Genomic DNA, 24,263 nt, shown 5'->3' with positions numbered 1-24,263 from the left:
GTGGGGACATGTTTTTCCATCCTTTGGCTGCTGTCCTTTCTTGGTGTTCGACATCGTCCCAGCACCCCCAAATGTTGATCAGAGACTTTAACAAACCCTTGTTTATATTCCTTCGGTGTATTTGGTTAAAAGACTGCACGTCTTCATATACCCTCTGGTCAAACTTTGATGTTGCACAAGTAGCACTTTGATGTTCTGGTCGACATTTAACGCCTCTCATGTTCACTGGATTCCTTTGAAGAACCTCTAAGTCGAGTCTTTTTATCCTTTCAGAGACATTAATGCGTGTTAAAGCCTGCATGGGCATATTTGCTTATTTAACAAATGTTTTGTCAATTTCAATTAGGTTTATAAACAAATCATATTTTAATTATTTGACAATGATGTAGATAAGTATTTCAGAATAATAATAAAAAAGTTTCTTTCTCTACTTTTTAAGCAGCAATCCTTCGCCATAGTATGGTGGCAAAACACATTTAAACATTTCGTTTCAGTACTTTTTTTAAGTTTTGCACTCAATGAAATAAAATTTAATATTATATACATATAAAGTACTTGTACACGATTTTGAATGGGAAAATAGTAAAATCTAATATCTAAAAATGTTCAATGAACATTACTTTTGAATTCCAGCCACCTAGAATTTAAGAAAAAACACTTAAAACCTTGTAGATATAAAACTTCTCCCTGTGATCAAAAACAACTTCAAATGATGTCAAACACTTCACCAAAAAAAACATGACCATTGAGAATCAGAAATTCATCCTAATATTGAATTTATTGTGAATACTCAGGACTTCAGCTCTAGACCAGCTGTGGTTTGTAAGGACTCAGAGGACCACTAAGTTCTATCTCAGCGCGTGACTGGACCGCCTTAGCTAGATTTTCCACCTGAACCATGAAAACTTCTATCTCCTCTGCAGAACTGTGAGTCCAGGCCAGTGGTAGGTGAGTGGGAACAGGATTACGATCTGAAGAAATGCAGGATTGTTGTCAGAAATAGTCGAGGGAAGTGAAAACATAAAAAAAGGAATGGCGCTCACCTTGAAAGAATTGTCCGGTGCAGGTTCTGGAAGCAGACCTGGACAGAGCCAGCCAGACTACTGTGTCAGCGCCTTGCTCTACGGTACGCAGCCTCTCACCCATCATCTGGTGGAACTGAGGCATTGATGTTGAAACAGCTGGAAAAAAAAAAAAAACTTTATCCATCGTTTTTATATTAAAACCAGGATCAGGAGTGGGGAGTACGATTTCATAAGAGGCAACATAATATACTGTGATACTTGTTAGGGGCCGTCAAGCCAAAATAGAAAAAATAATGCATTGAGAAAGAAAAAAAAAGCTTAAACGATGCGAATTAGGACATTGTTATTATGCATTGACAATATAAAACAACGTTGTATTTGTATATAATACACAAATAAACTATGGAGTAACCAAGTAATTGAAGACAAATAAAGGCAAAAACTATTTACATTTACTTCCATTTAATGTTGGGAAACAAGATATTTCACAAAGAAAAGTGAAAATAAGGAAATATATTTTTCTGATTGACCTGGAGCCAGATGTGAGGCTCAGGATAATGTCTCGGACAATCTGACCCTCAACACTGTGTACTTTCCCCTTGGTTCTTCTCCCTGTACTGCTATTGCTTTTGATTGTTCAAGCACCCTTGTGACCCTGGTCTAGAAAGGCGCTTACAACTATTACTTACTTACTAACTACACCAACTGCTGCACATCCAGTCATCAATCCGTTTAACCAAAATAAAGTTTGCAGATGACACCACCCTCATTGGACTCAGCAAAAACCTGGAGCTGAACGCCCAGAAAACAGTGAAGATGATCGTCGACTTCAGGAAAGTCTTGCCCCACCATCACCCTTCACCCTGGCTGACTCCCCCACCCCCTAAAATCCCTTCATGATCCGTATGTCTCCAGGACCCGTTGTTGTCTGCGAACTTGACCAAATCATTTTAATAGTGCTCATAAGTGCCGCATAAATAATGAAAATAATATCAAAAGAAAAATACTTTCCTATTTTAGGATTTATTTTATCCCTCCTTTTGTCTCTGAGTCACCGTGACCCTGAGACAAAACAAGGGATACCACAAACACATTTGTTGTTCTCACCTTGACCCAGAGATTAAGGTAAGGTAAGGTAAAACTTTATTGATCATAGTGGTTAAAGAAAAATATTAATAAAAATAAAAAAATCGAGTAATTGCAGGAGCTTCAGTTGCAATAGAATATGGGACTAGTAAATATTTACAATATTATATATAAAGAGTCATCACCTGGAGTATCTGCCCAGCCTGGATGCATCACAGAGAAATGGATAAGAGGGTGAGATTTGGCCAAATGCTCTGTTAGCACCACCTGCTGTCTCTGTAAGAAACAACAAAGAGCTCAGATGATTCTTTTTTTATATTATATGTAAGAGTTTCTCTCTCATCTAACCATGACTGATATGATTGAATACGCACATGACCTCATTGCGTGAAACAGTTCCCACCTTGTTCTGGGCGTAGACCATCAGTCCGTCGAAGGGTCCCGTCTCCGACTGCAAGTCATCGACTCGGAGCTTCTGGACCAGCATGCCTCCTGAGGACACAGTGATCTAACATGCAGGAAAGAATGGAGGCCCAGTTCTCAATCAAACAGCCGCATCACAACTTACACAAGTGGCCTTGTGTCACGAAATCAACAAGGCGATTGTTGGTCTGTGTGTGTGTTTGTGTGTGACTTCATACCACTCGTGGATCCCGGCTCTTCTGCAGAAGTGGGATGAGGCCCTGGGTGAGGAGGTACATCCCTGTGGATGTCACAGAGATCCTTGTTTTTTCATCTTTGTGATTAGTTCTTCTTTTTTCAAACATACTTATTGTAAAATAAATCCATATACAACTCAAGTTTATAACAAAGCCATTTTGGGGTCACTGATAAAAAGTCTACACCATACACAATACGTTTTTTAAGTTCTATATTAATTTTACTACGATTAAATATTCAATATATTTTGTATTATTTGTATTTGATCAATAAATATTTAAAAAAAACACTATCCAATTGGCTAAAATATGTTTTATTATACAATTTATTTCTTCCTTAAATCATTTTTTTTATATAAACTTCAATCGAAATTCAAATGTGTTAGTAAGTAAGTAATATTTTTAGAGCGCTTTTCCAGACCAGTGTCCCAAAGCCCTTAAATAATACTCAATAAAATATATACTTAAAAGGTCAAGATAACACCCAGAACAACATATTTTCTGGAGTTCCAGAAAATCAAGGAAAAGCCTGAACAAATAAAAAACAGTCATAACATTAAATAAATACATTTATGTGTCTCTCTATACAATAGATCTCACCCATTGTATTAATGGCAAAGTTCTTCTCCAGCCCCTCCTCGTTGACCTGTCTCTCGTGAATCATACATCCAGCATTGTTTATCTGCCACACAATAAGGCAAATAATAAAACCCTTGTTTGATTTTATTATTAAAAAGATGAGTTAAATAGCAAACCTACCAGCACATGCAAAGATGGATACTGATTCTTAAAGGCCTCGGCAAACAAAAAAACGTTTCGGGTCTCTGACAGATCCAGAATATGGACGTAGACCTCCTGTAAAGAACAAGAACAAGGTTTAAAACAAACAAACAAAAGCATTGCTTGATTTCTCACGGTGTTCCCAGTCGACTCAACGATCTCTGCTTGGACCTCCTCGGCCTTCACTTTATTCCGACACACCATATGAACTCTCCCACCTGTAGATGAATACATGTGAAGATTCAAAATCACTTTAAAAATCACTTTTAATCGTTTACCTTTTTTGGCGATGGCCAAAGAAGTGGCTCTGCCAATCCCGCTGTTTGCTCCGGTGACCATGAACGACCGTCCCACCACAGACACGTCCAGGTCGCGAGGCTCAAAGTCCCTGGAGGCTTTTTCATAGCCTTTCCTGAAGATTAATAAACAAAAATGGAAATTTAAACAATTTATTGTTGCCTAAAAGCAGCTCTATTTCTTTCTCAATAAACTCTATATACATGTTTCTTATATTGTCGACAACAGGGTGGTCATTGAATTCCTCAATAAATTCTTCAGGTCTTGATTATGAGCTTTATTCATTTGGAAGGTAAGGCTGCAACAGTGGATAAAGTTTTGAATATACGAGCCAGTCAAAAATACAACCTACATAGACCTGTACACTCTTGTTTTAGTGTATCGTGGGTACCATCCACAGCAGCATCTAGTGAGTCATTCTTACGATGACAAAGCAAAAATGTACTTTCATAAGAAAAACTTAGTTATGCTTCGATTTCCCCAACGAATCTGTAGTTAGTTTCATGTTTTATTTAAAAGAAAGTGATAATATTTTATTCACTCCTTCCCACGATGCAACACTAATAGACTCAGGGACTCATTCATTCCTAGTGCTATTGGGCTGTTTAATTCTGAGTTTGGGGGCAGGAGTGGAGCGAAAAGATGATGAAATTCTACGTTAATCTTTGTATCCTTTGTCTTTGTCATTTTTGTTTGATCTATGTTCTTTATCTTTAGACTTAGATTGTATCATCTTGTTCTTTCTTTTTTTTACCGATATAAACTTTGTTCTTGTTATTGTTCCTTTATGATCTATCGTTTGTGTTGCTGTGTGCCTCCTCTAGAGGGATCAATAAAGTTTTTTTTTTAATCTTTATCAATATGAGAAAATAAGTAGGAAACTACTAAAAAAAAAACATGTTTCCTAATATTTACCGACAGATTTATTGCGGAAATTATACTTTCACTCCCATGACTTAAACGTCAAATTTGCGGACAGTTTCAGAAATAAAGTATTGAGAAAATATTTAGACTGACCTCGTATATTGATGGAGTCCATTCAAAAACCACAATGCGTTCCGATACATCGACATGTTTCCGCATCAAAATGAAGTTTATTCTTTTTGTTTATATATTCGCAGCCGCACAAACATCCACCGAGTCTCGGATGATTCTCACCAGATGAGGTCCGGGCGGGCGAGCGACCTCTGGCGACGAGACGAGCAACTACAACAAGAACCAGTCCGTCCAGCTCGACGAGTTCCATTCATTGAAAAAAATAGCGTCACGTGACAGTTTGAACCTTCCAGTCGTCCCTCCAGGTGCGCTGAGCAGTAAGCACCGCCCGCTGCAGGGGGGGCGGAGTTTAAACAACTTTCACCCGAACTGACGAGACTGGACGACGGGAGAGATGCGTTCGATTGGACTTAGTGACCCTTTGTAAGGGTTAAAGTGCATATTTTTTTAATCTATTTTCCAGATCTTGTTTACAGTTTCTCAGCGAAGCGTCAATATGGTAAGTTTTTATTGCGCATGACCGCGTTATTAATACGTCATTTTCTCAGGTCGAGTCTACCTGGTGCACCTGCTGTCGCAGACAGGCGGTGAAACCGTCCATTTTCACCGTGAAATACGTCACTTTCAGAGCGTTATAACCAGTAATGATCGCTTATTATTAAGTTGCGGTAGTTTAACGAATTGTCAACAGTCGTATTTTATAGTAAAGTAACTTAAAGCGACAGGCGGAAGTAAAAGGTGTAGCTCGACCTCTCCGGAAACGGGTTCAGTCACTTTTGATGCTCACACTTTGTGTTTGTTTTTGGTCCTTCTCATCCCTTTAGCCTGAATTAAATCCCTATTTTTTGGATGTTTTTCCGAATATTATCTTATAGAATTAAAGTACTTTTTAAAGTACACATTGTAGTGTATTGATACAAAGCTCCCCCTAGCGGTGAATCTCGATCCTACTTCTCAGTTGGTGTTCAGTGTGTAATGTAACAACAAAAAAAAGGGTTCTCATAAAACTTGTATTACAGGTAATAATCCAATCGAAATAGTCACTCTTGTTAGAGCAAGTTCCTTCATAAATAAGCCCAAATATTCAACACGTCTTCATAAAGACACATCTACACAACGACACATCTACTAGGTTCACGTTCACGTTAATGCTCGGTGAATCATTGAGCACGTTGAAGTCAGGCAGGTAATGTGCTGACAAGGACACAGTTTAAAGTGTAACAAGAAAGAAATCTTCATTAAAAAAACAAATTAATTAATGTGAGGAAATTTGAGAGAGAAATGCCAAGAATTGGTTTGAAAGAAGCTCTTCTTACTTAAAAGTAAATGTAGGTAAAACATTTTTTTTTCCAGTTTTAGAGACTCAATAAGACTAAGATATTTAATTGTTAATCTAATGCTTCCTTAGGTCTACCCACATCTGCATCTTGTTTGCATCTTTCCAACCGTTTTGGAATTTGGTTTGTTTTTGCCTGTTTTCTTCCTAATTACTTAACAAAAAACTTCTTGGTCCTGCTTGATATAAATGACCTTTTGTTTTTAAATTTTAAATACAATAGTAACTTTCCTATGTTTTGGAATTTTGTATGATTTAAATTAAAGCTTGAGTATTGATGTTTTGAAAATTAAAATCTAAGGCCAAGATCCATAAACATTTCTTAAACGACTCTTAGTGGAGTATTTAAGTTTTGTCATTAGATGTGAGGTAACGGTGTGAAGCAAAGCCAAAAGTGAAACTAGTATATTACCTATGAAGGGAAGAGAAAGACGCATCTTTGGTAAATAATAGTTAGGTAGTTACCTGTACCTGTACTCTTAAATTCAAGGTTAAACAAGTTAATGATCCAATTAAACAATGGTGAAACTGTAATTATTTTCAAAGGAACAGAAAGAACAAAGAAACCTTAACCTGTTCATGAACATAATAGGATTTTCTACATTAATTCATGGTTGGATGATCATGTTTCAGATTCATCCGTTTATTTTAAGAGGCATATTTACATGTAATAAACTAGTGTACATGTTTTTCAGCCTCACCTTTCAATGAGTTACTAAACAGGTTAATTGTTGACTTAAATGTAAAGCTTCAACAGAAACCAGAGTTTACTAGTCACCTGTTCAAACCTGTTTTGTGTAAGCTCATTTTGCTTAAAGTCTTTAACAGGTTAAACTTTTGGATTTTAATACTATTATTATTATTATTTTAGTAGGAGTGCAATCAAAGGGGTCACAACTTCCAAACTTAATGCATTATTAAAATATATCATTATTATGTTGTTTTCCTCGTTTATCAAGCCATTTATGGCTATGTAGGTTTTTTCGCTTTTGACATTCCATCTATTTAAAAAAAAGACATTCTTATTAAATTTATTAACCAAAAATCCACATCTAATAATCAATGATAATCAAGTTATACAATGACATCTAATCATAAAGGATATACTATAAATAGACAATCATAATAATCAGGTAAAAGTCTGGCATGGATTTACTTTGTCGTTTTCATTGACATTTTCTTTTAAAAGTTAATATTTTTCTGAAGAAATCCACACTTTTTGTTCTATTTAAAAATAATGTTTTATGTTCGGTGAGTAACCTGCCTTTTCCACATTTAATATTGAACTTATTGTCAAAAGATATTAACCTACATACCATTCACTTCCACATGTGGCCCATCCTAAATGAATCATCGCCCGTCATTACGTGCCTCGTCAGCAAAACTTAATAAAGCACTGTCACTATTTCCATGAGAAAACAAATCATACATGTACTTGGTCTGACGTGACGGCGTTTGTGTCTCTGGCCAGATGCGCTTCCTGCTGCTCTTCAGTCGCCAGGGGAAGCTACGTCTCCAGAAATGGTTCACGCCACTGCAGGAGCGTGAGAAGAAGAAAATCATCAGGGACATGACCACTATGGTGTTGGCACGGCAACCACGCTCCTGTAACTTCCTGCACTGGAAAGACCTAAAGATTATTTATAAGCGGTGGGTTTTGACCTTTTTTTTTTTGCACACATCCAGAAACAGCTAGTCCATGTTTAAAGTTGTGGTGAATGGAATGGATAAGGGGTAGTGTGTGGAAAATTATGTCTCCATTTGTTAGATTCAAGAATTATTTCTCAAAGATAACACAAGTAAACACAAAATGAAGTTTTGCGGGGTGTTTATGAGAACCTGGAATGAGTCTTGTTGAGGAATTTAGGCCCTCTTAACTTTGCAGAACTTTAATAATTCAGTCACATTTGAGTGTTTAGGGCCAATTCAATTTATCAATTATCCTGCAATACACAATGTTGATCCTGAGTTGGGCTTCCACGATTAAACAATCCTGATAATCTGCGATCATTTCATTTAAAATAGTGCAATCTTACAAAGTCTTGGTTTAACCAGTGGTCAGCCAACCACTAGGGGGCCACCACACGCTACATACTTTGTAAAACTGCTTGAAATAACAAGTGAAGAGCGGTAACTTCAAGCCATATTTACGCAAAATGAAATGAGACTTGATACTAAAATCCTGATAAATAGTAATGATTCAAATGGCAATAAAAACAATTTTTTTTTGGCCATATCATGCATGTTCTTTTTCTTATCGTCTAGTCAAAAACTCTTACCTTAACTGCAGGAACTGACGCCTGCACTTCTCTGGACATTGGTCATCAGTTCACTCCTGGAAAAGTTCACCACTGTTCTTCTCCTTTTGTGATCCTCACTTTGGTTTTCTGGGGAATAAAAACTTCATAAACGGCTTCATAACCTTCTTTGATAGATTTTTCATTTTTCTTGATTCTTTCTGGAGCTCAGAGTGTTTTTTTCTTTTAGTCTACAAGCCTTTGTCACTCAGTTCTATCCGAGTGATCCTTAATTCGGAACAGGTGTGACAGTGACAGTGGGCGTGGCTAGATGTTGGAATCTTTTCCCACGATATTATAAAAACGTTAAAAATGGCATTTTGTGTTCGGCTGTGTTATCTTTGTCTTGTAAATACATTTTTTAATATAATTTAAACACCACTTTATCCATCAACCGTTTCAAACTTGCATCAAGTGCATCGGCCAATCAGATTTGCTTTTGCTTCGTAGTATAAATATTAGGATTCGTGGATTTATATGGAGGTAGATTTGTTTCTTTATTATTCAATCAAACTGAAGTTGATTCAATACAAAACTATTTTAATTGTAAAAATACTTTCATATAAAAGAAAAACTTTTTTTTTAATTGTTTCATGTCCGTAAAAAAACACAAAACGTTTTCAATTTCACAAAAAAATCATTTACTTTTACCTTTTTTTGGAATTAATCAACTTTCTTTCTTGATTGAAGCAACGTTTCTGTTATTGACTAGTAAAGAACCGAATCTACCTTCATAGATCTTTAGTTGGGATTTCTTTAAGAATATTTATCTGTTTTGTGCAAACAAATGACCTCAACTTTCCTCTCGCACAGATACGCGAGTTTATACTTCTGCTTGGCTATAGAGAACGACGAGAACGAGCTGCTCGGCCTGGAAGTCATTCACCGATACGTGGAGCTGCTGGATAAATACTTTGGCAATGTATTCATGCACCGTCTCAAAAAATATATACACAAGATAAACTTTTGTTTTGACTGGGGCGACTGTGACCCCGCAGGTGTGCGAGCTGGACATCATCTTTAACTTCGAGAAGGCCTATTTTATACTGGATGAGTTCCTCATCGGCGGGGAGATACAGGAGACGTCCAAACAGGTGGTGAACCGATCCATCGAAGCCTCGGACATGCTGCAGGAGGTGAGGCCGCGAGCGAGCGTCGCACACTTGAGCCACTGAGCAGCAGCTTGTGAGGAGCTTGATGTGGTGTGTGTGCATGTGGTGTCTGTTGCAAGACAATCATGGAGGGGGTAGGGTTGTTGCTCTGGTAGTAGAGTGTGATTCGTTGTGTGGCATATTTAAAGGTCCCTCCCTGAGTTGATCATCTTGGTCAATCACCTGGTTTTCACTAGTGATGGTCCCGATGAAGCTTCATGAAGCAGTGTCACTATTTTCAGAGTCCACTAGATGGCGGTCTCTGCACTATTTATCATGTTTTGAACAACCGATTCAATGAAACATCACGTCATTTTCAAACTGATGGCGCCACCTACTGACCTCTCAACAACATGACACTGTTTCATGAAGCTTCATCAGACCATCACTAGTTTTCATTTCTTCTTGTGAATGGTTTAAATCTATGTTTCACAAGAACGAAGTTAAGTAACTACAGACTGTGTGTTTCACGTTTCATCCAGAAATGTAGAGTTTTAAAACCAAGCGGTTTGAGCATTGTTTGTTAGCCGATGCTAGCTAGCACCGGTTTATAACTAAAATAATCTTGTCTGGGAACTACTGATAGTCCGATGAAGCTTCAGGAAACAGTTAGAGGTCAGTAGGTGGCGCCATCAGTTTGAAAATGATGTGATGTTTCAATAGAACAGTTGTTCAAAACAAAGGTAAATAGTGCAGAGACCGCCATCTAGTGGACTCTGGAAATAATAACACTGTTTCATGAAGCTTCATCTGACCATCACTACTGGTTAATGACTTTATTATTTAACTTAAATCTAGAAATGATTCAAGATTCGAGTTTGGGGAAAATGGCTAGCTAGCTAGCTAGCATCAGCCAATAAATGCAAGGCTAGCTCAAACTGTTAGGTTCACATTTCTACGTGAAACGTAACACATGAGTTTAAATAATTTCTGGGATTTGATTTGATCTTTAGAAACCAGTATTTAACCCTTTTACTGTTGCCTCTGAACAGGACAAGTGTAAATAAATATATTTGTCCTTTTAAAACCCAGTGGGTTTAAGACTTTTAGATCAAGTGTCATTAGTTTCATCTACTTTTCAAAGTTTCATTTAAATTATAATAATGTTAAACGCAAATATGAATTCACAGGCAAAATAATGATCACTTTTTAGTCGTGTTATAGAGATGTGCGATAGAGGCGATTCTGTTTTACGTATGTAACATAAATACTTCTAAAGCAGTTTTAAACCCATCAAAAAGGCTTCCGTAATCCAGGTGGGACCTGTTAAATCTGATAGTTTGCTGTGAACTTGGCAGCAGGAAGTCAGCGTCACAATCATCCAATCAAGTTGTGTCGCTGAATCCCTGGTGTGCGTTTCTCTTGTAGCTACTAGTCAAGATTTGGGGTTTGCTGCTGTGTTTCCCTCACCTTTGTGTGTTTGAGTCTCTCTCTCTCTCTCTTTGGAAGGGAGTGAGAGACAGATTTGCTGGAAAGTAGTGTCGTGGCTGATCCCCTTCCTGCTCTATGGTTGTGTGGTTGATAACCCGGGGCTGTGTCGCTCTGTGCTTCTCAGTCGGGCCGACTAACACTTTGATGATGGGCTGGACTTTTGTATTTTGAGGAGTTGTAGTCTTCTTTATTCATTTTGACCATTATCGCTTCAGGATGGCAACAGTGAGTGGTTTGAGGTGGAGCTGTTTGGATGACCTTGAATATGGACAGAAAGGTTAGATGCTCACGCTTGTGTTAGTTTGTGTGTGTCGCTGTTTTTTTTTCACAGGTTATCTTAACATTTCTGACGTGATGCCGAGGGAGTCGATAGAGAAGCTAAAAAGCCTTTTCTTCTTCGTTTGCAGACGATGGAGGAGTACATGGCCAAACCTGCGTTTTAACGTCACAAGTGGAGGTCAATGACACACTGGGAGTCAAGTCCATGGTGTGAAATGTTTTTCAAGCAAAAAGTGGCCTTCTTCATGTTATTTATGAGCCTTTAAGATATTTGTTTATAGCTGTTTGAATTGTGTGAGTCGAAATAAGACATTAGGAAAATGTTAATAAAAAGGGATTGTTCATTTATTAGTATTTTAGGACAGGTAACCATGGCGACTTTGAGTGATGATTACAGTTTTGTAAATTTTTATTAAACTTGTATTTTGGTACATGTTGTTTTGTTTTTTTTCGGGGGTGAAAAAGGCAACAACTCAGCAAAGAAGAAAAATAGTACCGCTGATGCTTTATTCATCTGTGATTGGTCACACATTGTTGAACATGTACAAAATGGTTTTAAAAATGAGCGTCACATGACACAACCACTGGTAGGCCGACAACACAGAGCTCTGCAGTATGAAAGGGTTCGGAAGGCAAGCGACAGTCCAATATTCAGACTGAGTAATAAGTATCCGGAATAACAACATCGTCACTAACCCTGAATATATCACGAGTCACCACAACACTCGCTCTTGGCCCCGGCGTGTGGCCCTAACATTAAAAAAAATCTTATACAATCCACACTTTTAGTAAATTGACATTTCCTTTTTTTTTTTTTTGGCAAATTGACTGGCAGCAAAATATTATCATACTAAAAATACCTCAGAGCCTCACTGAGTATTTTAACTGTCAATTTACAATTCGCGTCATAACACTTTATTTTTCCATACATTCTATGACATCACCGTTGCAGCAGAGTTACTTTCACCAGGTTATATCGGTTATGGTTCATATTATAGAAACTGGCAAACTAGATCACACCAAACTTTATAATTAAATAAATATATTTAGGGTTTTTTCGTGCGCCTTTTGCGGGAAATGGGTCCTGGTGGGGGGGGGGAGGTTTCGATCTACATCCCAGCTGCGTTTTTTTCGCGGTGATCCGTCTCAACTCCTTCCATCATGGTCTGTGGGGCTGAAGTCTTCTCGGCCTCCTCCTTCTCCTGCGTGTCGGTGGGGTTGACCTCCTCCTCCTCCGTGGCATCCTCGGCCTCCCTCTTCGCCAGCGGTCTCTTATCCGAGTCCGACTGGCCCAGATACTCCTTCATGGCCCGCTCGTACAGGTCGTAGGGGAACTGCCCCTTCATCTGGGCCTGGGTGTCCCTCTTGGCGATGGTGTTGGGGTACTCGGTGAGGATCTTCGCGGCCAGGTAAGTGGTCACCTCGTCTTCCACGTCGTCTCCATCGTCCCCGTCGTCGTCGGATTGACGTTTGAAGGGCATCTTGTTGAGCTCCGATAAGAAGAGGTTCTCTCTGCGCCCGGATGGACTTGCTATTTTTGCCACCCCGGAATTCACCGCTGGGTTGGCCGCTGCCACGGGTGGTGAAGTCTTCATGGGCCTCTGGATCACCGGATATTCATTGCTGATGGTCTCCACCCCGATGATGTCCAAGAAGTCCTCCCGGTCCATATCCTCGGGGGCGGTGGTCTTGCTCTTCAGGGGCAGTCTCCGGCTGTAGTACCTGACCTTGGGCGCCGGGCCGGTCACGTACCGGGTCGAGGAGGCTTGAGGGTTGCGATGGAGCTTCCTGAGCTCCTCTGTGAGCAGCATGTCGATGAGATCCTGCGGTGGGACGTGGAGCTTCAGGGAGAGCTCCAGCAGCTCCTTCAAAGCCCGGGGGTCAACGATGGAGGGTCGAATGAGCCTCTTCCTTTGCTCCCCGGTCTTTTCCCTCTTCTGGGTCTGATCGCTCATCTCCAGGACCTTCAGCAGGTAGTAGTCGACCATCTTGGTGTCATCGTCGGCTTCCTCCTGGTTCTCCCGCCTCTGCATCTCCTCCTCCTCCTCCCCGAGCGCCCTCGCCACCTCTTCATGACTCCCGTTGACAACCTCCTCCGTCTCCTCCCTCTCTTCCACGGGGACCCACTCTTCATCCCCGCCATCCCCCTCCTCCTCCTCCGCGTTCCTCTTCTGCCCGGGACCGATGGGCATCCGCTCCAGCTCTTCGAAGATGGAGCGCAGGTTGGCGAGGCTCTGAGGGGTGTACTGCTCGTCCAGGTCCTCCGTCGCCCGCTTGGCCGCCTCCGCGTTCTCCTCGTCCTCGAACATCAGCGGGTACTTCTTGTGCGCCCTCGGGAAGTTACCGTAATCGCCCGCGGGAGTCTCCGGGTCTTTGGCGCGGTGGCGGTGAGTTCGGCGGTCGTTCCTGGGCGCGGACGCCGCCTCCCGGGCGGCGGGGTCCTGGAGGGACCTCAGCAGCGCCTGCATCAGCTGCTCGGCGGTGACGTCTGGCTTCGGACGCGCGCCCGGATCCTGGTCCTGCTGCTGCTGCTGGGAGGCCGCGAGCTGGAGCAACACCCGAAACTTGTCCACCTCGTCGTAATCCGCCTGCTCGGGTCGAGCCCTGTTGCGCTGCTTCAGGTTCTCGATGTACTCCAGGGCTTTGACCATGTCGGGGCTGGGCGGGTAGGCGGGCTCGCTCTCCCCGCCTCGGAGCCTGTAATGTCGGGGAAGGGACGCGGACTGCACCGCGCACGCATGGAGGAGGAGAAGCGCGAGCAGCGGCAGAGCCAACCCGGCGGGCAACTTGTGGTGAAAATGCAGCATTATAGGCTATGTATTACCTGGAAGAAAGATCAGAAATGTCAATAAAAAAAAACAACCTTTGTTTTGATTCGGTGATGCTCGCACCCGCGGATGAGTCACCCGCTTGTTGTTATGGGCAACAGCGGATTTAAAAAAACATCCTAATACTAAAAAACATAAACACTATTATATTAATAACAGATCTCTTACCTTTGGTAATAACGCTCAGACAGCAGTGGAGGTGTGTCGCATCTCTCGGAGAGGCTCTGGTGTTTTCAGCACCAGGACAGCTCCCCTCGCTATATGACTCGACACCTGACCAGCGCGTCATCGCTCCACGCACGCAGCCGCCGCTCCTCGTCCTCCACCTATAAATGATTCAGGTTTTTTAGCATGAAAAAAAAAAAGAGACTCTTTTAAAAATAGCTCGTCTGTTGCACTGCGCCCGCCCAGTTCTCCACTGCCGATCGATGGGTTTTTATTGAGTTTATTTCAGATATTATATCAACACGCATTTATTTATATATATATATTCCGAGGGACAGTCTTTTTTCTTCCGTTATCAACAGTTTTCGATCACAAAATAAATCATAGGATGGTTGGAGTGGGAAGAGTTAACCCTCAGGGATGACTCACAGGCTGAGATGCAGCAAAGACGAAGCCACATTCCTTTAAAAAGTCCCCAATTATTGTGTATATTACATTGTGTGAGTAGATTAACAATCGCTTCCCCCTGATTCAGACAATGATCCACTGTTTATAAAAATGAAAAGATGGGGTAAAAAAGAAGAAGAAGAAGGACTAAGATAAAGAATAAAAAATAATAAGAATAGTAAAAGGAAAATTACAAAGTCTACAAAAAGGTTGAACAGGAAGATGATGAATAAGAAGTGAGGAAGAATGAGTAGGAAAAGAGAGAGAAGAGTTGGAAGAAGAAAATAAAGAAGGGATAAGGGACATATAATAAGGAACGAGTTGTAGTGGAAAAGAAGAAGCGAGAAGAGGAGAATAAATATTGGGAGATTGAAATGAAGTTGAGGAAGGATAATGTGATGAAAGAAGATGAAGGGAAAAAAGGGAAGAGGAGAAGAAGAAGAAGCTGCTGTAGAGGAAGAAGACAAATAATATAAGGGCGGGGGGACAAAAAAAGAAAAAGAGCACGACTACAATAAATAAGAAGGAGTGGAGGATGAAAAATACGACGACTAATAAAAGGAAAATCCCAAAGACAAACAAAAGGTTGAACAGGTCGGAGAAGGAAGAAAAGGAAGAAAATGTAGTCAAACAGTACTTTGAAGGAGAAAATAAAGAATTAGGAACAATGGAAATAGGAAAAGAAAACAAGGAACAAGTAAAAGGGGGAAAAAAAGAAGGGAAAGAGAAGGAGATGTATAGAACCATTGTATAGAATATGATGGAAGAAGATTAGATGGGGGGGAAAATGAAGAAAAAAAGGAAAAAGGAGAAGAAAATCTAATAAAAGTAGAGGAAATAATAATTAAATAAAATCACAAAGACAAAAAAGGTTGAACAGGAAGGAGAAGAATAAGATGGAGAGGAAGAACGTGTGGGAAAAGAAAGTGAAGAAGAAAGAGAAGACAGAGTAGTTGGAAGAAAAAAATGAAAAAAGGGGACAAGATAATGTAGATGATGGGGAATAAGAAACAAAAAAATAGGAAAAAGAAAACAAGGAACAAGTAAAAGGGGGAAGAAGAATGCAGAAGACGAGAAGAAATAGAGGAAGATATAAAGAGAAGTAGATTGAAGAAGATAAAGAGTGTCTTCAACACTAAGGACACAAGAAAACATGAAGCAAGAGGAGGAAGCAGAAAATGTTAAGACAATAATGGGAAGTAGAGGAGAATACGAATGGAGAAATAGATAAAAAAGAACAAAAGGAAGAAGACAATAAAATAATAGTCTCTAATTACGCACTTTCTACTGTTACATAGCAACGGTAAAACAAAATGATATACAGTATGTCTATATATAGTTAAGGTTGATCAGGGTATGAACATGAATTCAGACTTTATTTACCATCTTGCAAAAAACAAGCTTGAAGAAAACTCTTGAGAGTCGGTGTAGGAAGTGTTGCGTAATCCTCCAGCGTCACTTCTCTGACATCACGGCTCATTCAGAAAACATTCTTATACTCGGAGGGACTGCAGCACTTCCAGAAGGTCGACTCCTCCCCAGCGCCGTCATCAATCATTCAAACGGCAACATTAAAACACATTAAGAACCAGGCATGATTCTCATCTGGAGTCAAACGGCGAGCAGGAGAAATATCAGATCAGGTTTTCGAGCTGAAGTGTTTTTTATTTGTGGGCGACTCTATTGTTTAAGGTGAAAGAGATTCTGATTGATCTCACGTGATTTCCTGACGTCAGTTGTTTCCTGGTTGCACCGCTTACTAAAAATAACCCGTAGCTTGTGACGTGTGAAGCTGCTCGTGCATCACAACAACAAAGGAGGAAAGTGGTCAGCATATTTCCTCAGCTGCGTCTTCAACTGGATCAGACTCTGTCGGGGTCCAGAGGCAAACAAATGCTTTTGTTTTAACTGGTGCAATCGGCCTCTGAGACTTGCTGACGGCTTAGAGTTTGATTTTCTCTCCTGAGACTGTAGCGCTGTCAGTGCGCGTCGTTCCATACAAACCATGTTTTTCTCGCCCACGAAAATGAGGATTTTGTCAACTTGAACAGATGCTTAAACTGCCAAAAATATGTCCCAAAAGATTTGCACTCCTCTCTCTTCAAAATGATAGAAAATCACTGACAGAGTGCATACCCCTGCCAAGGATCCAATCTGATTTTCTTTTTTAAAAACTCTGTATATATTTAAAATATAATAATTCAAAACGAACAACAAATCTATTTGCTTTCATCGTAAAAGTTTCTTAAGAGAGAATCCAACCCGAGTTGCTAACCTGTTATCAAGCTAACCTAGCGATAGCAAAATTTGGCTAATACAATTGCATGATTTCTTTGTTATATCAAGTTCTTTTTTAAGCTAGTTCTGAACGTAGCAAGCGCGTTAGCAGCAGCAGTGAGAGGCCATACGAGTGGGTGACGATCAATAAACAATACGTAATCCAGATGAAACTTTTCTAGCATCGTCCAATCAATAATATTTCATTCAAACGTTCACAACTTTATCAGCTATTTTTGCTTGTTTATCCGAGATTCATCCAGAACTACATTTTATTTTATCTACTGTTTTTAATGGATTTCTAGAAAACTTTTAACTAGGATTGTTTGGAATTAACAGGTGTTTTAATACGATGACTTAGTTTTTTCTTCTTCTTCAAATCATCCTTTGTCTTCACCACAAACACAAGCTCAACATGAATCACAAACAATCACAGCATGTTTTTTTACTCTGTAATGAAACACTGGGGACGCTTCAATCGTGGGAGTTTGTATTCAAACAGGCGGTTAGTAAAGAAACCTGAAGAGACGAGGCTCGATTAATTGGTGATGGAATAATTAACAGCGTCTCATCGTTGCCACGGCAACACATTCATCCGCGGGTGAGTCATCCGTGTGACGCTCCGGAGTTTGATCGTTGTCTGTAACACGCCTGAGCGTTTACTCACCTGAGCTCATTCATTGGAAAGCATTGATCCGATCCTGATTCAATATTTACAGAAATATTGGGCTTCAGGCTCGGGGGGTCAGGGGGGGTTAATTCTTAAAATGTAAACACGCCTCTTTTTGATTAGAAGGCTGTAGACTGGAGCAAAACAAACACACACAAAAAAGAATCACTCAGAAAACGTGATTCACAAAAAACAACAGCAAAAAAAAACATCCACAATCCTACAACAGACGCACACATGTTTATGCTGCACAAGTCATGAGGAAATGTTCACTGGCTAGGAAAAGAATATCCCTGAATATAAGTCCACATAAACAAATAATTAAGCTTGAATATTTTCACACAAATGTAACACTGAAACACACAAAGACAAATAATCAAGGATGATGCCACTAACACAACTGGTATAAACACAAACACGTGGTATACGAAGAAATACTATTAAGAAAAAACCCAAAGAATTTTAAAAGCACAGATGGGGAAAGTGGGGGGAAAAGGGGAAGAAAAAAAGAGGAAGAAGATATATAAGAGGTGGAGTAATAAGACAAAGAAAACATAGGACTTAGATAAATAAAAAGGAGGAGAAAGATAAATAAGAAAACTAATAAGAAGAAAATTACAAAGATGAACAAAAGGTCGATGAATATATGATGAAGGATATGAATAAGAAGACAGAGGAAGAAAGTGGAGTGGAAAAAGAAGTAGAAAGAGAAGTCAAATAAGAATGGAAAGAAGAAAATAGAGAAGGGGGAGAAGATGAGCTAGATGAAGAAAAAAAATAAACACATTTCATTGAATTATCTAAAGAATCATAAACTATTTCAGACTACACCTTAGACCAGGGGCCCCAAACTGCAGCCAATGAAAGTAAAGATACTTTATAGAGCTTTGATTATATAGTTAGAATGGAGCCAATTTATAAACTAACACGTACAACTATGACAAAAATGACCCAAATTCACACTGAAAACATAAAACATTAAACAAGGAAATGAATTCCGTTGAAAAAATGCTGAAAGCTCCCCCCAGAACCTTCTACTAACAGTATATATTAATTAAACTATACACACTGAACATTTTTGTATGTGCAAAATCCATCGTACACACAATAAATCTTTGAGTACAATCTTAGTCATAACTAAAGTCTCATTTTGGGAGTGGCAGTATTGCATTGGCCCTGGTACTTCCGATACTTTTATACCCGATAAAAAAACTAACTAGAGGCTAACACCTGGATGCTATCAATACAAAGCCTACTCAATTAAAGCAGAACCCAGGCTTCCTTCAAGCCTCAAGGAGAAAAAGAAAACCTTGAAGTCTTTCATGGATGAAAAGCCATTTACACGCTGCATCACCGTCTCCTGGACGCTGAATAGATGAAGTCGAGGCCATCCCTTTATTTTCCTCCCTCACTACTTCAACGCATCATAAGGCGGCACATCCGTTGTCATGGCTCACCTTTTTTTTCGACCATGGTCTCCATGGCGACGCAGCCTCGCGGCGTTCTCCTCCAGCGTTATACATTCAAGCCTCCTATAACCAGATTATTAGCGGCTTCTTCCCCATCTGCGCCGCAAACACTCCCCTCACACAGGAGGGATTCAGATGATTAAAGCGGCCATGTTTTTGTGGCGGCCATTAGAAGTGAGAGGCAGTAATGAGGAGCGCTCGATCCCGACAGGAGCTTGAAGGATAATAAGGTAATGAAGGTCCAGCTTTATGTTAAATGTCAGAGAGAAGCCGTGGGAGCCATCTTTTAATGACTTCACCTCCACTGCCCAAACATTTTTATTCTTTCTTTTAATAGTTTTGAGAAGCGACAGGCGATTTTTTTTCGCTCCGATTTGGTCCCAAAACTAACAAAGGACTGGTTTTGTGTGCAGAATAGCAAGTTTTCAACTGCACACATAAAGATCAACTCACACTTGTTGAGACGTAACAAAGGGTGTCGACACACAACACACATATTAAAACGACAACAAAAAAAACTTTTATCTACACACAGTACACACATTTACTCAGGACATTACCAGTAAACAGAAGACAACACTTACGGCACAAAACAAACAAAATGCACTAAAAGTAATTAAACACAAGCAGTTACACATGCACACAAACTACAGAAAACGAACAAAATAGCAGAAAGTTTCAAAACCAGTACACAACAATAAAATACCAAAAGAGACAATTCAAAAACACCCAATTCTTGGGTCACAAACACAACGTAGAATACAATTTAAAATCCTTCTCCTAACCTATAAAGCCTTACATGGTCTAGCACCAACATACATTAAAGATTTAATCCAAACTTACCAACCCTCTAGGACCTTACGATCCTTAAACTCAGATCTTTAGTTATACCACAAATCTCTAAATGTAGATTTGGAGCCAGGGCCTTCAGTTTTCATGCCTCTCTGCTGTGGAACCAACTACCGGCTTCAGTCCGGAGGGCAGACACCCTCTCTATGTTTAAAAACAATCTTAAAACCTAACTTTTCTATAAAGCCTATAATAAGCCTTTCTGTTTATCTTAGCTGCTATAGGCTGAGAATGCTGCTGGACACCAAGCTCTGTGTATCCTTCTTTTCTGCATTACATTCATCACGTCATCAGATCCTGAGTTCTCTCCAGCACCTCCATGGACTCTCCTACACTCTCCTCTTTTCTCTCACTGCATCCTCCCTCACTTTTCTCCATATCCATCCGTCTACCCCCACATCCTTCCTCCCAGCCGGTCAAAGCAGGAGGCCGTCAACAATGAGTCAGGTTCCGCTCGAGGTTTCTGCCTTCTAAAAGGAAGTTTTTCCTCGCTATAGCTCACAGCACAGTGTTTTGAGTTGCTGGATCTGATTTTCCTTTCTCCACTATAGTCTTAATTCAACTGTAAAGTGTCTTGAGATAACTTTGTTATGATAAGACTTTAAATAAAATTGAATAGAAATAATAACGGTCTGTATAAGCTTCATGAAGCCGTATCATTATTTTCAGAGTCCACTAGATGGCGGTCTCTGCACTATTTTCCTTTGTTTTGAACAATTGTTCTAAAGAAACATCACATCATTCTTAAACTGATGGTGCCACCTACTGACCTCTTAACAACATGACACTGATCCATGAAGCTTCATCACTAGTTGGAAATGCTCTCATCCATATAATAGAAGCTGTCAAGTCGAAAATTGTCATATCATGAACTATTTTACACTTATTGTCAGTATTATGTTAGAGTAGAGTGTTTTTGTGAAATACAGTATATAATGGAATCATAGATATAAATAGAATTAGATACAAAGTGACTCGTACATTAAAGTTGTCATATAAAAATGAAAAAATATGAACCAAAATATGAACTAGTTCATCAACTATCATTCCATAAACTCATTCAGGGGACCTTTACAGTCCAGTGCTGTCTCTACAGCACTGGTACCCAGTTGTAGTTAACTTCATTTTTGTTTTTAAACTAATGAGACTAATTCAACTAAAATCACATCAAAGAATCCCCCACTTTGACGTCGGTATTATATTCTTTAGTCGAGGTTAAAACTTTAAAGTTTACAGGTTTTGTGAGTAAACTCGACTCAAATAAACGCTTTGACGTGTAAAGAATCAAATGTTACTTCGGAGAAAATATAACCTTTTTTTCAAAATAAAACATTGTGAGACAGTATTGGCTTGAAAGACCATATATTATATAACTCTCTTACTGTGTGGCCCTGAAACAAATGCAGCATGGGCAGGTAAAGGTCCCCTGACCATGGGTTTGGGACCACTGATATACGGAATATGAATCGAAAATGTGAAATCGAAGACTATTCTCCATCCAGCCCCTGGGGTCCAGGTCTAACAAGATCCGTTATGGATCCTCACCTGTGGATCCCACTCAGTATGATGGAAGTCTGACGCCCCTGAGCTTGGAACCATCGGCTGTGACTCACCTCTGTGAGTGGAAGGCCGAGCGTACATGTCAGCGTCTGCAGAGAGTCATTGACGTCAGCAGACGAGGGAGGATGTGGAGGATACAGAGCACCAGGACAACGTTCATCACCGAGGTGTGTTCACTGAACAGGAGTCTCATTCTGGAGGAGGAGGAATAATTGTTGTCATTCACTCCCCGGCATCATCTTTTGAAACCCTTTCGCTTGTCTCGCTAATTCGTCTTTTCCCCTCACGCCAATTAAGCTTCCACTCTCCACCATTTGTCTCATCTCAGCGGCGTCTGTCTCTCCCTCCACCACTCCCAGTTGACGGAGAGACGATAACATCCTGGCTTCCTCCCAAGCCGCTCGCTCCCTGAGCCCCCCGCCCTCCATCAGACCCCTCCCTTGGTGCTATAAATACCCCAGCATCGGTGAGTCATCGGCCAGACATATCACTTCTCCCTCCCTCACATCAACAGTTACCAGTTACATTCTTCCATCGCACAGGGTTTAGTCTACAGACGACCCCCTGAATATTTTTGAATAATTGTGGAGATTAATAAAAAGTTTTTCCAATACGACGCTCAAAACTATGGAGTATATAACGGTATTATTGTATTAGTATATTAAATGGTTGAATTTAACATTTTTATATTAAAATGTTTTTTTTTACAAGCATCTTAATGTTTTTTTAATTAAATAAATAGCTTTTATATCGATAAGTTGCATTTATTTTTCTTAATAATTAAAATAATATGTTAGTTTTTTTGCACAAAGAGTTGGATATACAGTAATTGAAATCTAAATTCAATATTACTTTTTAACTCAGAGCCTTTTAAATTAAATATAAAGATTATACCAACAATAGGCTGACACTAAAAAAAAAAAAATCATTTAGAATTATTATTTTTTAAATAAAAGGAATAGGAATATGAAACTATTTGTAAACAAATCCACTCATTTTGAAACATTTAATAAAAATGTTTCAAAATGTTTATTATACCAACAAAAGGCTTACAATTAAAAAAACTATTGAATTTAAAAAAATATTTAAAATAATTTATGGAATAGGGTTATTAGCCTATAAAAAGGTTGCCACTATTATAGCAACTTTATAATGTTACATTTAAAGGCTATGAAAACATATTTAATTCAGAACATTTACTTAAATATATCAAACTCAATGCATAGAAAATGCCTTCATTTTCTAAATATTCGATTTATTATTTCAATTATTAGAAATGCTTAAATATAAAATAAATTAAATTCAATATATAAATTAATAAATTCAATTATTTAACAAAATAATAATAAAAAAACATTTCATTAAAAAGATTCAACATTTTAACATTTGAAATGTTAAATTTAAACATTCAATAAACTGATATAATACAAAACAATACAACAATTGTGACGAAACGCTTTGAAGTGGTAAAGATGATTAAATCTGTTGTTTAAATATAATTTATAAATAAAATGAATTTGCTGGTCAAATAACTCTTATATTATGTGAATGTTAAAGAGAAAAGCTTTCATCCCCTTTTTAAATATCCTGTTCCGAGTGTGTTTCTCATGGGCCTCACCCTGTCTAGCTGGGACAGGCCACACAGCCCTAGTAAAAGGTGTCGACACCAACATCAGCCTGATAGAGATGCTAATGATACAAATTTGATCTGATTGTTTCCACGCGTCTCAGCTTCAGCACCAACATTCCTCCACTCATCGCTGGGTAAACTCCTGGCTCTCGGAGGAGTGAAGCACAAACACAGATAAGTTTTTTTGCGCACTTCTGACTCATAGAGACAGAAGGAGGACGCTGGCACAGCGAGCGAGGGAGGGAGAGAAAAGTTCTGAGGAAGAGCCGAAGAACGAGAGAAGCCATACGAGAACATGTCCTTGGCTATTCTCTGGCGACCGTGCATTCATAAAGCGCCAGTGACTCACTCAGGCGTCCGAGGCGGTGGCGAGGATGGAAGTGACAGCTCTTCACCGTCGTCCTTGTCCTTCTTAATTAACGGAGAGAAGGAGGCCAGTGGAAGAATCGTGTCGCTCACATCATCGAGCTCCTGATTATCGAGTTTGTCTTCAGACATTCAAAGGGAATTCAGATCAGAAGGCTGAGGATGATACGACACACCCATAAGAGGTAGTATGTTCAGCTACAATTCAAATCTGAAATAACATTATGACCACCCAAAGGAAAGAGTTAAGGGTAGATTTATGAAAGAAAAAGACAATATGAACGCTAGAATGTATATTCATTTGTGGCTCCATCTAAAAGGAAGAGGAGTCTCGTTACAAATGTGTCGTGAAAACTAAAGCGTCGCCGACTCCACCACCAGGATAAAGGTGCAATTTTTTAACTTTGCCCGGAAGCTTAAAAAACCTAGTATATTTCAGACTTAACTACAGCCTTATTTCATCTCTGGCCCAAAAAAAAAAATTTGTTTGTCATATCCTTTGTGTTGTTTTTGGGTCAAGTTCAACGACCTACATATGCAGTGTTGGAGGTTTTTTACCTTGACCTGGGGACAACACAAAGGATACCACAAACACATTTGTTTCCAGCCAGTAGGTTACTTTGACCCAGAGACAAGATGAATAGAAATATAATTTCTCCATAGAC

General features: G+C 39.5%; 3 protein-coding genes across 4 annotated transcripts; 1 reads left to right on the top strand and 2 right to left on the bottom strand.

The window, feature by feature from the left end:
• Window positions 1–771: 771 nt before the first annotated feature.
• LOC148063366 (dehydrogenase/reductase SDR family member 12-like) lies at window positions 772–5,041 on the bottom strand. The gene is made up of 10 exons (XM_087811216.1): window positions 4,865–5,041; window positions 3,829–3,962; window positions 3,686–3,768; window positions 3,530–3,625; window positions 3,371–3,452; window positions 2,753–2,814; window positions 2,515–2,619; window positions 2,297–2,387; window positions 1,044–1,181; window positions 772–971 (listed from the first exon to the last, which is right to left on the bottom strand). The coding sequence occupies exons 1-10, from the start codon at window positions 4,918–4,920 to the stop codon at window positions 805–807; spliced, it is 1,014 nt and encodes a 337-aa protein (XP_087667342.1). The 5' UTR covers window positions 4,921–5,041; the 3' UTR covers window positions 772–804.
• A 155-nt stretch (window positions 5,042–5,196) lies between these two features.
• On the top strand, window positions 5,197–11,768 carry LOC148063365 (AP-1 complex subunit sigma-3-like). Of its 2 annotated transcripts, XM_087810610.1 has the most exons (6): window positions 5,197–5,342; window positions 7,651–7,829; window positions 9,290–9,398; window positions 9,475–9,612; window positions 11,274–11,335; window positions 11,466–11,768. In XM_087810610.1, exons 1-5 carry the CDS (start codon window positions 5,340–5,342, stop codon window positions 11,313–11,315), a joined length of 471 nt encoding a protein of 156 aa, XP_087666736.1. In that variant the 5' UTR covers window positions 5,197–5,339; the 3' UTR covers window positions 11,316–11,335; window positions 11,466–11,768. The 2 variants fall into 2 exon arrangements, with proteins under 2 accessions (XP_087666736.1, XP_087666737.1); XM_087810611.1 differs by lacking the exon at window positions 11,274–11,335.
• A 28-nt stretch (window positions 11,769–11,796) lies between these two features.
• On the bottom strand, window positions 11,797–14,476 carry scg2b (secretogranin II b). The gene is made up of 2 exons (XM_087810609.1): window positions 14,334–14,476; window positions 11,797–14,161 (listed from the first exon to the last, which is right to left on the bottom strand). The coding sequence occupies exon 2, from the start codon at window positions 14,142–14,144 to the stop codon at window positions 12,447–12,449; it is 1,698 nt and encodes a 565-aa protein (XP_087666735.1). The 5' UTR covers window positions 14,145–14,161; window positions 14,334–14,476; the 3' UTR covers window positions 11,797–12,446.
• Window positions 14,477–24,263: the final 9,787 nt, after the last annotated feature.

This window comes from Callionymus lyra, chromosome 16 (assembly GCF_982586985.1).
Source record: "Callionymus lyra chromosome 16, fCalLyr1.hap1.1, whole genome shotgun sequence".
NCBI lineage: Eukaryota > Metazoa > Chordata > Actinopteri > Syngnathiformes > Callionymidae > Callionymus > Callionymus lyra.
This window is presented reverse-complemented; position numbering and strand designations above follow the sequence as displayed.